The sequence below is a fragment of the Hemiscyllium ocellatum genome, chromosome 20 (genome assembly GCF_020745735.1).
Source record: "Hemiscyllium ocellatum isolate sHemOce1 chromosome 20, sHemOce1.pat.X.cur, whole genome shotgun sequence".
NCBI classification, from domain to species: Eukaryota; Metazoa; Chordata; class Chondrichthyes; order Orectolobiformes; family Hemiscylliidae; genus Hemiscyllium; species Hemiscyllium ocellatum.
Genome location: NC_083420.1, coordinates 44,339,880 through 44,354,206, shown reverse-complemented (window position 1 = coordinate 44,354,206; position 14,327 = coordinate 44,339,880). Strand labels below are relative to the sequence as shown.

Genomic DNA, 14,327 nt, shown 5'->3' with positions numbered 1-14,327 from the left:
TGTTCATGTGCAGACTAGCTTTATGCTGGCCTTAGACTTCAAAATTAGGCCTGTCTGCATACCAATGCATCTGGGCCCAGTCAACTCTCTACTGCACATTTTCAGATATGTCTCTTTTACTGCTGTCTTTCTAGATTGATCGTTCACGAAAAGTATTAAACCTATTGAGCCTTGTCATTGTGTTGCCCATTTTCAGTCGCCATTCCATATATCATGGCTCAGTTTTTGCCTTTTTTCCCCACCACTCTCCCCTCTCTGTAAAATGTGTTAAAGGCACTGTATGGATGTAAATGGCAATTACAATAAATAAAGTTATAGGACAACAATGTAAATTAAAGGTATATGTGTGAAAGGATTATGGAAGTACTATAATAATGTCTGAATTGGCAAGACAGCAAACAATCGGACAATAAAGGTTTTACAAGTGTATGTGCATACTGTTGAAGAGAAATTTAATGCTCTGTTTTTAAAAATAGAAATTCCTACCAGGCAAGCCAAAATAGTTATTTACGTTTCACATTGAATTTGTTGAAGTGCTACAGTGTAAAACAGAAAAGACAGGAATTGTGTTCTATTATGTTACAAAACACACTGACATGTAGTATATAAAAGAAATAGAAAATGGTTTGGTGTTTTGACATAATGCTATAAAAATGGGCTATGGCATAAAGTGATTTGATAATAGCTGAACACTATATCAACAAGATAAACTGCATTATGTGTACAAGACCTTTACAGTGTCACTTCCTTGGTATATTGCAGCTGTAAATCTGCTTTCTCTCCCTTCTCTACAGGTCTTACTCATCATAAGTGGGAATCTCAGCTTCTTGAACTGGTTGACTATTGTTCCAAGTATTGCCTGCTTTGACGACTCCAATCTGGCCTTTTTCTTCAGCTCACGACAAGGAGGGGTCAAAGATCAAGTATCTAAGATTCAAGCTAAGGAGGCAGCGGGTCAGAAACCACCTACTCATTATGGTATGTGATCTTGATTAACAGCCTGTCCCATGCTTTTGACATAATGCCTTTTCCATGAACTCTACTTTTGTGGTGAATGGGTTTTGTGTCCTTTCCACAGTCTTCCTTGATCCCAAAATGTCAAACTAATGCTGCCATCACTTCCATTAGCAAAATCAACTTACTGACTTTACAGTTAGTTGTGTGTAACAATTAAATTTAAGAACAATTTAAGGATGAGTATGGATAAGAATTCCAAATCACTGTAAATTGAATTAGCTACTTTGAATCAAGTTGCTTTATGTGTATCCAAACTTGTTCATGAATCACTCTTACATCAAAGTTGAGACACAGAAACAAGCCATTCAGCCATAAATATGTAAATATTTATGCTTCATGTGAGCCTTCTCCTGCTTCCTCTAGCTATCCACATAACCTTGTCTTCTTTCTGTCTTACATTTATGACCTTCAGATTTGGACTGCCCCAAATTTTCCCTGTATTTACCCTATTAAATAGCTTTTTTAGATCTTACTGCAGCTTTCTCTACCTAGAGAAAAATATCTCTGCTTGTTCGGTCTTTCCTGATAGCTGTAGTGTTTTTATCTTGGTGGAAGTGTGGAATCTGAATTGTTCATCAAATGTTCTTCAGTTTACTCTGACCTGAATAAATACAAGCACCTCATTTTTTCAGTTAAATCAAGTAACTCCATGAAAGCAGCTTGAGAATTGTTTCTGTCAAATTTTAACCACACAACAAAAGTAATCTATGAACTGACGAGGGCTGTGGTGCAATGTTGGCATCCCTATATCTGGGTCACAAGCCCCATATTTGTGCGCCACAACAGGACTTATTGTCAATGATTCATAGAATCCTTACAATGCAGAAAAAGGCCATTTGGCCCATCAAGTCTGCACCAACCCTCTGATGAGCATCCTGCCCAGACCCTACCCTGCATAGGGTTTTTACCATGACTAAGTCATCTAACCTGCATATCTCTGGTCACTACACGGGCAATTTTTATCATGGCCAATGCACTGAACCTGGGAGGAAGCCAGAACACTCGGAAATCCACACTGTCACGGGGAGAACATGTAAACTCCATGCAGACAATCACCAAGAATTGAACCTGGGTCCCAGGTACTGTGAGGCAGCAGTTATAACCGGTGTGACACCCTGCTTGCAAAATGCATATTTGTGACATGAAGTCTTGAAGTCTTAAGCACAGAAGCAAACACTTTGGTCCAACCAGTCCGTGCCAACCATAATCCCAAATGAACTAGTCCCACCTGCCTGCACCTGGCCCATATTCCTTCAACCATGTCTTATTCCTGTACTTATCTAAATGTCGTTTAACCATTGTAACTGTACCCGCATCCACCGCTTCTTCTGGAAGTTCATTCTGCAAATGAACTATTCTTTGTGTAAAAAAAATTGCCCCTCATGTCTATTTTAAATCTTTCTCCTCTGACCTTAAAAATATTTGACTTGATTTATTATCGCCACATGTAACTTGGTACATTATAAAGTTTTGTTTTACGTGCAGTACAGGAAGATCATATCATGCAAAGTCCATAAGGGCAATATGGATAATATGTCCTCTAGTTTTTAACTCCCCCAAAACATAGGGAAAAGACACCGGTCCATTCACCTTATCTATACCCATCATGATTTAATAAACTGCTATAAGGTCACCCCTCAACCTCCTACGCTCCAGTAAAAAATCCCAGCCTATCCAGCCTTTCCCATTACCTCAAACCCTCCATTCCTGGCAACATCCTAGTAAATCTCATTGGAACCTTCTCCAGCTTAATAATATCCTTCCTATAACACAGTAAAACAGGTTGTTTATCACCTATAAATCCTCTCAGTACACCTGATGATGGTCAGAGTAGGAGAGCTTCCTGATCAGCCCTCCTGTGAAGAGGTCAGTGGCAAACTACTGCAGTATTTCATCCAAAAATGTGGACCAATCCTATGGAAGTCTGTGGCCCAATCTTCAGAAGTGAGAATTTACGACAAGACAGATGGATTGTGTAGTGTTTGGATCCAGGCGGACCTCATTCACAACAATGTTCTTGATTTGGGTTGTTAACCTGGGCCAATCAGGAGGTCCATGGCTGACCAATGTAACCAGGAGAGCTTGTTATGCCAAAGCTTGGTAAGGATGAGCTGTATTTAAGTTGAATGCATCAAAATATATAACAGGGAGATTGGAATCTCCTCAGTTGAGGACTGACTCTGAGCTGGCTGGCCACAGCCATTGTACTGTGCCCTAGTCAATAAAGGGTGACTTCGTGATGGGACACCAATCTCTGTACAATTATTTCAGACAGTTACAATTCTTTTATTCTTGCCTTCATTGAAGAGAGAATGCAAAATGGTCTTTACCAGCTGCAATTTATCAACCTGTTGTATCGACTAGGTAAGTGAAGAATAGTTGAAAGACACTAAAAGTATTTAGATAAGTAATGCTAAATATGATTGTTTTTCTTCATCTATCTGAAGAGTTGATTCTTTCTGAGATGTAGTTACAAGTGCCATAAAGTATATTCCAAGTAACGCAACCATTCTTTATGTCAGAGGCAAGATGTAAGGAATTGACTAGTAATGCACACAAAGTACACAGACATTTGTCTGTCTTTCCTGTTCTTTCTCATGCATGCATAAGGTTATAGGTTAGTGAGCATTCTGTATCTCTCCTGACTGCTTTTCCACTTTCTAGACCAGCATTGTTGGATTGAAAATGCATTGTTCTTGCTGTCAGCCCAGTGAGATCAGATAGATTACACGGTAAAGCTTAGGCTTTCCTCTAACTGTGCACCAAGTTGTTTTTCAGTTTAATTTACTCCTTTCTAAAAACAAAAGTGCTACATGTTAAGGAGTAACAGCCATATTATATTGTCACCACATTTGCTTTCATATTGTTGCATGATTGTTTTCGAAATTGTAATTGCTGACGTGTGTCACAGTATACGTGCAATTAAAACAGCGTGTTAACACCTGTGTCATTACACAGTACACTTGAAGCAAATGTTATTACTCAGTGAGTACTGTATGCCAGTCTAGTAATTGAACGCTTGGCTGCGTGCTGTCACTTTGGCTCATTATTTTGCTGTAATGACCAATATATCAAGAACGTGCATTTAATAAATACTCGTTTTATGGCACTTGTGCTTTGGGAAAAGTTAATTTACCAGACGCCAAATGTTAATGTCCTTGGATTGAAATGAAATAAAAGCCAGGTTTGCTTCAGATTACATTGAGTGATTACTGTTGAATTTTATAGTTACTAAAATTCCAATTTGTGAAGAATGCTGTTTTAATTTGGTATTAGGCCTTTGAGAAAGGCAAGAAGCTGTACCAGTGATAGTGTTTTCTCCCCACTCCTCCTGAATATCACTGGGCTATTTGGCTGTGAGGCCAGAGTGATATAAGGAAATCTGCAAAGGTTTTTTATCTGTTGTACTGTAGATAATGTAACAATATCTTCATGATTGTTGCATAAAATCCACAGCAGCTAAATTTAAGGCAGCCACCTATACAAAATGCACCCAGAATAAATTGCTGTATTTTCTGTCTTGTTACAGAAGGATAGAAAATCGAATTAAGTGTCAAAATTGTGGGTGTGACCAGAACTATGGGTTATTCATATAAGGAATTCGCCAATTATTCCAATAAGGAATTCAGGGAAAACTTTTTTTTAATCCAGAGAATAGTTCAAATGATGAACTGGGACTACTTGAGAATAGCATGGGTGCCTTTAAGGGAAAGGTAGATAAAGAACGTGAGAGAAACGAACAGTAGGATATGTTGATAAGATTAAATGAAGAGAAATAGGTTGAGATTTATGTGATGCTATGATGTAACTGTTGGATTGAGTAGCTCAGTTCTGTGTTGTTAAGAATCTCTCATACCCTGCTGGTGTTTCTGAACATAGAAGGCCTTTAACTGCTTGGAAGCACAAACACTAAGTTCTGCTTTTTTTACTTTGTTCTCAGGATGTGTGTTAATGCTGGCTTGCTGCATTTATTTCCCATTCATAGAAGCCCTGAGAAAATACTGATGTGCAAGGGTGTTTAGACAATGGTTTTATTATGTAGACAACCCCCAGAATGCTGATCTAGGAATAATTTAATTGTGGTGCTATGTTTGCACGTGGGATGATGGATGACTTAGGGAATCTGAAGTTGATGGAGCTTGTACAGTACTTCTCTTTTTCCCAGAGGTTGAGGTTGCAGGGGCAGGTAGATTCTGCCTAAATAACTTTGGTCGGTTGCAGTTGTACTGTAGCTGTGGGGAGCTCCTGATCCAGAGAGCGGGTTTTAGTGATTAGGTGCCATCTGAATGAGCAGGATGGCAGAAAGCTTCTTTAGTGTTACTGTGGCTGTACTCATCCAGAAGGTGGTGAGCATTCCTTAACATTCTGAACTGCATCTTTTACATGGTGGATGGGCCTTGAGGGATGAGAAGAACTGCTACTTTCTACAGCGTACCCTTCCTCTGTCCTACTGTTATAGTCAGTGTATTCCACTTAATCTTCTGGTCTGCGATGACTTTCAAGAATTTGCGAGATAGTGATGGTGTCATTAACAATATCGAAGACCCGACTGACTTTCTCTTGTTCATATTGGTGGTTTCCAAACACTTAAATGACTCACCAGTGTTCCCACAAATTGTTAATGCAATCTGAACTGCTATTCAGTTCTTGCTGAGACTGTAGTGCAGAGTTATGAATGAGAATAAACAATAAGGAGTCATCAGAAAACATCTCCACTCCTGACTTTATGACAGAGAAAAGGATACTGATGAAGCAGTTAGAGTTGATTGAATTGAGGAAACTGCTGCAAGGAATTCCAAATGCCTATGAGTCAGCACAAAAAATAAACAAGTGGCATCTTTGTGAATTAGACTACAGCTCAAAATAGTGAATCCAAGTTAATATCTTTCAGACCATACAGCAAAATTACCATTGATCAAAAGTCATTTTCCCTGTCCTCAATATGGTGTTGCTTTGCATTGTTTCAAATACAAGGCATCCAGAGAGGGTCACCCTTGTCTACTTTGCCTAAGCTTGTCGGAGGTGCTACGAAAGGAAAAGAAAGAACAATCCTTAAAATGAATTAAAACTGAAGAACATGATAAAGGAGAAGGAACTATTTTGAGAAGGGTGAAAGGAAATGAATAAGAGTCTTGCATTTATGCTGTCCTAGGGGTATCCCAAAGTGCATTATTGTCAATAAAGTACTTTAAAGTGAAGTTAATGTTGTAATGTGGGTAAACAGGAGCCAATGTGAATATAGCAAGATTTCACAAATGGCAATGAGATACTTGATTAGGTATTCTGCTGTCATGGGTTTGGTTGAGTGATAGGAATTACTCAGGACACAGTTAGGTCTCCCCTGTTCCTCTTTAAACAATGCCATGGGAAGGGAAGACAGGATCTTGGTCCAATGTCTCATCCAAAAAGGTAGGATATCCATTTGTACAGCATCTTTTGGCACTGCTTTGGAGTGTTAGCTTAGATTTTATGCTCAAACCTTTGACTTTCTTACTCAAGACATGAATGTGCTTTTCACTGAGTGATACCTAGTAACCATTTAGACCCTCTTCCCAATGGTATTTCCCCAGTACATCTGGAATGTAATTTCACCTGGGAACTTAGCAGTAAATTTTTCCATGGTATCAACAGGAACTCTATCAATAAACACATTGACTTGGACTCAGTTTACCACCTCCTGAGAAAAAACAGGAAATGACATCACCACCAATCCAAAGAAACCCAAACATATAAATAGAAAGCAGGAATCATTAGCAGTGCTTCATCCGGAGGCTCACTGAAATTATTACCTAGTATGGTGACGAAACATCTGAAAAGGAACCTTCCAGCTCAGCGAGCAAATCTACTTACCTTAAGATCTTTCTAAAACTTTGTTACAGTAAACAACCATCTCCAGAAATAAGAACTAATGAAGTGAATAAGTGAAAGCCTAGTTGACCGTGTAAATTTAATTGTATCTTTAGACTGATTAGAATAGTAATGTCTCTGACTTCATATGAAGATACATTGCCAAAGCTTGTGAGGTAAGAGTTGCAGACTAAGACTTACAAAAAAATATTCCATTTACTTAAAGTCCTGAAAGTTAGCATTTACTTTGAACTTTATGCACTTAATTGAGTCACAGATTTTAAACAGAAAACATCTTGGGAGCTCTCTCAATATTATTCTGCACATTCCTTGGGTTGTGAATGATTGCGTCATGGGGATTTTCTTGTCCACACATGCATCTTTCTAGAGTTGATGAATCCAGTGTGGGAACTATAGATTCACTTACTGCTTTTCAGACCCAGTCAGCTGCCATGCCATTGTTCCATTCTCCTTTACTAACACTAGCTAGTTATAGGTGAAACACATGACCTTGCATATGGGGCAGTGATTCATTCCATCTTTCTCACCTGTTTATTATTTTCTTCACACAGTAGCAAGTTGGGATCTTATAATAACCGCTTTCATTTATATAATGTCTTTAACAAAGTGAAAAGTGACGAGACACTTCAGTGGAGCAATTATTAACAAAATCAGTTGGGTCAAGGACATAGGACTTAAAAAAGCTTATTAAAGGCTGTGAGCACAACAGGGAGACAAATTTAGGAAAGTTATTTCACTGATATTAGGATTACTGTTGGATGCCTGTGGATCGTATTCCCCTTGGCTATGAATAGTTCTTATGTTCTCTGTATGTAACAGCACTTGAAATGCATTGTCCCAATGAGGGAGAGCTTTACATTGAGACTGAAGGAGTTCCATACTCTTGGATGAAATATGTAAATGAATCCATGTCTGCCCACTCAGCAAGGGAGTTCTGCCCAGTGTCTCAGATTCAATCAACCTTACAGATACAGAATGGTTGATCATTATCATAGACCTGCTTATGGGACCTTCTGCTTGTGTACAAAAATCTGCTGTTGTGCTTGATCCATTTCCTCATTTCAAAAAATAAATTATTAACTGTGAAACACTTCAGTCTTTTTTTTCCTTTCCTTTTTCTTTTCATTTTCCAACATGGAATGATCGACTTCAACATAACACGGTGTCGTATACTTGAGAGGCAAAGGTGACATAGGCTTTACACCAGTGGGTTTTCCTTATGTCATGCTAGGGTGTATTGTGGATTAGTTGATATAGATTGATTTCTAGAATACTTCTTCAATAACTCCACTATAATTATGTTATGCAACTACTAAACAGGAAAATGTATTGAATTGTACTTTGTTCTTTCTTTTGTTTAACAATTCAATGTTCCTGTAATACTACTCATCTTCCCCAAATAACCCTGTTTTCCCTGCAAACCTCACCCCGATCTGAAATCATACTTGTGGCCCACATGAAGTATTAAAATGATTTTGTTCTATATCTCTTTCTTCAGGCATCTTCATTCGACAAGTGCTGAATGCATCCTTTGGGGTTCTTATTGCTTACCTCAGTCTACCAGTGATTATAAACCTGCTCAGCTCAAAACAAATGATGAACACATCCTTTAATCCACTTCGAATTGTCAACACTTACGGTGCCTTTGGAAGGTGTGAAGCAGAAATAGTTGCCTTATCTTCAAATATTGTAATCTTATTATTTTGTCATAAGTTGAAATTTAAGTTATACCTGCCATTGCTAATTCTATGAGACATCTGGAGTTATATTAAATAGAATCAAAGTTGATTTATTTTTTATTCTGGTTTGCTCATTACTGGTTTGTCCTCCGAGTGAATACATATTAAAAAATATTCTTTATTTATTCCGTTTGGAATTCTTCACATAATAATGACCTCGTCCAGTTGACGAGAAGTCAAGGTGAATCCACCTCTGCGTAACTGGGTGGTCCACAGCTATTTTAAGGCCATCAAGCCATTCGATGGCTGCAGGTGCGACCATCTGGAAGGAAGTACTCCCTCCAAGAGCTGGCAGTCTTTCAAGTGGCCAGCAGCTTTCCAGCCCCACCAAACTGCTGGGACTGTAGTCTGTCATTGAAAAAGAAATGGGGGAGACCTGGGCTTACAGGTAAATCCCAGGATTTTGCTGGGGACAGGGTGGACTGGGCTGTGCCAGGTTCATCATGCCTCAAGGAAGGCAACGTGTTTGAATAGATTGAGCTCTTGCTTTTGTACTGCAAAAAAACCCATGCCCTTTGAGTTGCCATTGATTAGCCCACAGGCAAGCAGCCCCCAACATCTTCCCAGGGACAGGTAAACCCTCAACAGTGTTAGTTAGGTGACTGCCTGGTGCTGCTGCAATGACACCCAAATTTACGCCCTCCAACCCAGGGGAACTAGACATTTCCAGTTTATTTCGCCCGTGTTACCTCTCAATCCTATCAATGAATATGCCTGCTCATCATCTGACAATTGGCTTCAGAAGCTTGAGTAGCAAGGCCAGTGAAGCTGCAGCTTTTGTTTTTTTTGTACAGAGTAAGTAAAGACTGGAAGTGTTCAAAATCATGAATGATTTTGGCATTGCAACTGCTTCCAGGGTAGAATCATGGGATAGTTTCTCGGCTGGTCCCATTCCCATATGTTAAGGAAAATGCATTTCTTTTTCTCTTTGTGGAATTATCCAATTCTGTTTTGAAAGATGCAATTGGATCTGCCTCCATTATGCTGTCAGGCCACGGATTCCAGGACCTAATTACTCACTTATAACAAAGCATTTCCTCACGGTGCATCTGGTTCTTCTGCCAATCACTTTACATCAATGTCCACTGATGCTTGAACCTTCCAGTAATGAGAGCAATCTCACCCTGTCTACTCAGTCCAGTCCCCTCATGCTTTTAAACATCTCTTCTTGTCTCTGAAGAACAACTCTAGGACCGATGGCTAAAGGACATAAATTTCAGATAATTGGCGAAAAGAAGTAGAGGCAACATAAAACATTCTGTAAAAGCAAATTTCATGATCCAAAAATATTACTTGAAAGGATGAAAGCAGATTCAATGGTAAGATTTAGTAATAGAACTGAATGAAATAAATTTCAGGACAATGAGTCAAGAGCTGGATGATTGGGATATAGGATTACTATATTGTCCATCTTGATCAAAGAGTCAGCAAAGACACGATGGGCTGAAAACCGACCGCCTTCAATGTTTTATTACTTGAACTAGAGTTCACTAAAAGTTGATGAGACAACTTATTTTACTAATGCGTCACCTTGACACAATTGGTGTTTCACCTGACTTGTAGTGTCTAGCGATGATCTCTCAGTGAAGAAACTTCCTGATCTTCATTCTGTTTATTTTAATGGGATAAAAGTGAACTAGATGATTCATTCAATTGTATGGGGAATGAAGGGGGAAATTACCCCAGTGTAGCCATAGAAATATATTTGCTCTTTACATTTACCATCTGCTGTTATGCAGTAAAGGTCAAGTCATTATCTTCTCAGATCCATGTAGCAGCCTGTGCAGATAGCAGAATTCTGTTGGCAACTTTGGAGAAAAATTGATATTAATTGGACTTGACTGGACTTCCACATAATACGTTTTTATTCATCATGTAATGTTTTTTAAAGCATGTCACTGTGAATTCTACTGTTGTTAGATTTACAATTTGATAATGATTTTGGCATAAATCAAGCAATGATCTAATTCATTTTCCCTTCTTGCGTAAATATTATGTCAATTTGCAATGTGGAATGCAGCATCTAAAAGAACAGTAGATTCAAATGTCATCATTTTCAAAAGGCAATTGAACATTTTCATGTCGTGGACTAGATTGCAGTCTTATGGATTTTATTGGATTAGATTGGAGAGTTCTTAGGAGGAACTGGTGTAGATGTATCAATTTGAATGATCTTCTTCAGTATTGTATAGTTGCGTGAATGTTTGATTAGTTTCTAAAAATACTGACGAGGCCTGCAAAGTGTTAACCTTTGTAGTCATGTGCAAACTAATCACCACAAGGTTATTCCTGTGGAGGCAATTTCAGGCAGTTGTCATCATATGGCCAGAAGCACTCTGTTAGAGGTACCACCAAATTAATTTACTGTTAGCACCATCGATCAAGATTCTAGAGGCAATGTGAAACTTTGTGTAATTCATTGTGCAGCATAAGTTTTGAGTCCAGAAATGCACAGCAGAGAGACCCCTTGACCAGTTTGATTATGGTAAATAATGATGTATAATTGAAAGCTAAGTTCTCTAAAATATCATCTCCACAATAAGTGAAGTGAAATTTATGACAGATGCTGAATTTACACAATTCAAATGATGCGAATAACTTGCTCCTTTTAAAAACTGTCCAACAACTTTGATTTACGAAGTGTTGCCTATCAGTAATTCAGCTTTAGAGCGAACTCCATATTTCATACATTAATGAGGTGAGGCACCTGACTACAGGAACACTTTGTATGCTAGGAATAATGTTAACCCTTTCCAGCCCAGAACGCTGCAATCAGGCAAATATTTCCATGCTTGTTGGCTGTCTACAATGGCAATCTGTTTAAATGGCATGGTTAACTAGCACCAGCAAAAAGGAAGTGGCTTGACCCACCTAGAATTTTTATTCAGGGAGATAAAGGGAATGCATAAATACTTTATTTAATTAAGCATGAAAGTGGTTCTTCAGATATGCAAAGTTAGAAAGCTTTAGACATTGTTATTGTGATAAAAAAAGCAGTATATATTATTATTGTTTGAGAACTTGAGGGCGTAGTTTTTAGTTTCATTTTAGATGTGTTCTGAGAGTAATGTCAGGACGTCTGAAGATGTGTTTTGCCTACATGCTCATCCCAAGTTGCTGTGGGTCTAGTCACATACAATCCAGATAAGGTACATTACATCCCCTTAAGAACATTAATGAACAGATGGGCTTTTCTGAAATTGACAGTGGTTTCATGGTCATCATTAGATTCTTAATTCCACATTTTTATTGTATTCAAATTCTACCATCTGCTGTGGCAGGATTTGAACCCAATTCCCCAGAATACCACTAGGCTGCCCCCTCGCCTAAGTAAGCAAGTATTATCTGGGAGGAAAGATATACAACAGCAAATGTTAGTTTAACTATATCTAAAACAGCTAGGGGAGAAGAAAATACACCCCAACAGGTGTAGAGAACACTAAGAGAAAAACTCTAGAAACAATGAACTTTTGAGATGCCGGAGAGGAGGACATTCTACACGAGTCTCAGAAAGATACACCAACTAAAGGTAATTGCATCAGGCAAACATGGAGGTTGGTTTAAACTAAACTAACTACAATTAGGCTAGCTTAAAAAGGAGGTTTAAAGTGGGGGTGATGGTGAATGTTCTCTGTGGTTTAAGTGTCCATAAGGTGGTTGTTGGGGTAAAAGGCTCACATATATCCCTGTTTGGCCTGGCAAGGTAGTATTGTTGTAACGTAAACAATTTTGAAGGAAATGAGTGATTTGTGAGGCCAGGTTATTCAAAAGTTGAGAGTCAACAATGCTTGTCTGGGACTAGAATCACACACAGGCCAGACTGAGTAAGGATTTCCTTCCCTAAAATAATGCTACTGAAGCCAGTGTTGAGTTTTTATGGCATTTTACCAGTTGCATATTTCTGTTACCAGATTTTTCTTTTTAAACAGATAGAGATTCTCACACTCCCATTTTACAATTGGAATTCACATTCTCTAGTTATGAGCCTTGAACATTGTTTTCCAGTCCAGTAACATAACCACTAGACCAGGGTATATCTGTGGGTGTTCAAGCCATTTCAACAAGTAATGAGGAAGGAAATATCAAACAGATAAACCTAATACACTCCTTGGAGTTACTGAATGGTAAGCAGGTGTAGAAACATGAGCTGATATTTTCTTCCCCTGGACTTTGAGAACAATTGCAGGGCTGCCATCACTACTCTGAGTGCCACTTTGCAAGATGATGTAATTAGTTTTTGATGGACAAACAACTAAGTGATATAAAAGAACAACAAATTCATTTAAGAATTTGGAGTCAGGTAAACACATGATGGATACAATTATATGAAATGGGATGGGAGGAGGCTGGTGCAGGGCAACGATTGTTTTACAATGTTTGGTACTCAGACAATAGAGGCGGTGAAAAATCTTTTGATCATTCAGTGTAATGTTTCTATTTTGTTTCTATTTACCTATAGTATTACAAAGGAACGGACTGAGGTCATAATTCAAGGAACAATGAGTCAGGATCCGAATGACCCAAGTGCCTTGTGGGAGGAATATGAGTTCAAGTGTAAACCTGGTGATTTAAAGCGGAGACCATGTGTTATTACTCCATACCATTACCGCCTTGATTGGCTTATGTGGTTTGCAGCATTCCAGGCAAGTGTTTTGTTGGGAGAGGCTGTTTAAATAATCATTAAGGGCTGGACAAATCAAGCTATCATATTTATTTTCTAAGTTCAAATATATTGATCAGTTCAAAAGTTAACATATTTTAAAACTTCAATCAAGAAAATCACACTGATAAGAATATTTGGGGTTATGAACTGAGAAACCGCATTATTTTAAAATCATAGAATTACGAGTGCAACTTCCATACCATTTACTACCAATATCTTGCAGCATGAATGAGGTCAAGTAAAACTACCAAATTTCAACTGGTAGACCAAATATAACTTAATGTCTGTTGGGGTGTTAAAATTAGCATCTACAAGTATTTGGAACAATAGATTCTGGCCATCAGTGTAAGGATATGAGCATTAACCAGCTACTTCATTGGAATAAATGTAAATCTTTCAAACATTTGATTTTATTTGTTTGCAGGGTATTTTTTTAATGCTCTATTCCTTGTGATACATCTGTCTTTCCGATATATGGCCTTTTATAAAATCACTTGTGAGTTGCCTACTTGAATCCAGGAAGAGTAAGTTCAAACAGTTCCGTTCTGCTCACTCACTTTGGAACTTTACTCAGTGCAAGAATCCAGTCCTACACTCTTGAAAGTAGGAAGTTTCCCAATGCAAAAGGAAACTGAGTTGTTCTCTCAACTTTACACAGTATTCTGTTTCCTTGGTTCTGAAATACAGAATAACTATCACAAGCCAAAGGTATAGCCCATGAATGTTTTGTGATGTAACACCACAGTTTTATATATTTTTTAATTCATTCATGGAATGGGGAGGTTGCTGGCTAGGCCAGCATTTATTGCCCATCTCTAATTCCCTTACCATTTCAAAGTCACCCATATTAGTGAGTCTGGAGTCACATATGGGCCAGACCTGGCAAGGGTGGCAGTTTCCTTTCCCAAAGGGGAAGTGAATCATAGAACATAGAAGGATACAGCGCAGTACAGGCCCTTCGGCCCTCGATGTTGCGCCGACCGAATCCTACCTAACCTATACTAGCCCAATAACTTCCAAATGCCTATCCAATGCCCGCT

At 38.5% G+C, this 14,327-nt stretch overlaps 1 protein-coding gene across 1 annotated transcript in view; it reads left to right on the top strand.

Annotated features, from left to right (window-relative positions):
* The window catches only part of lmf1 (lipase maturation factor 1), a 584,123-nt gene that overhangs the window by 512,435 nt on the left and 57,361 nt on the right, over nt 1-14,327 (top strand). Inside the window, exons 7-9 of the mRNA XM_060840313.1 lie at nt 795-978; nt 8,384-8,537; nt 13,084-13,267. Of these exons, the coding sequence (XP_060696296.1) occupies nt 795-978; nt 8,384-8,537; nt 13,084-13,267 (522 nt within the window). The remainder of the gene's footprint in view (nt 1-794; nt 979-8,383; nt 8,538-13,083; nt 13,268-14,327) is intronic.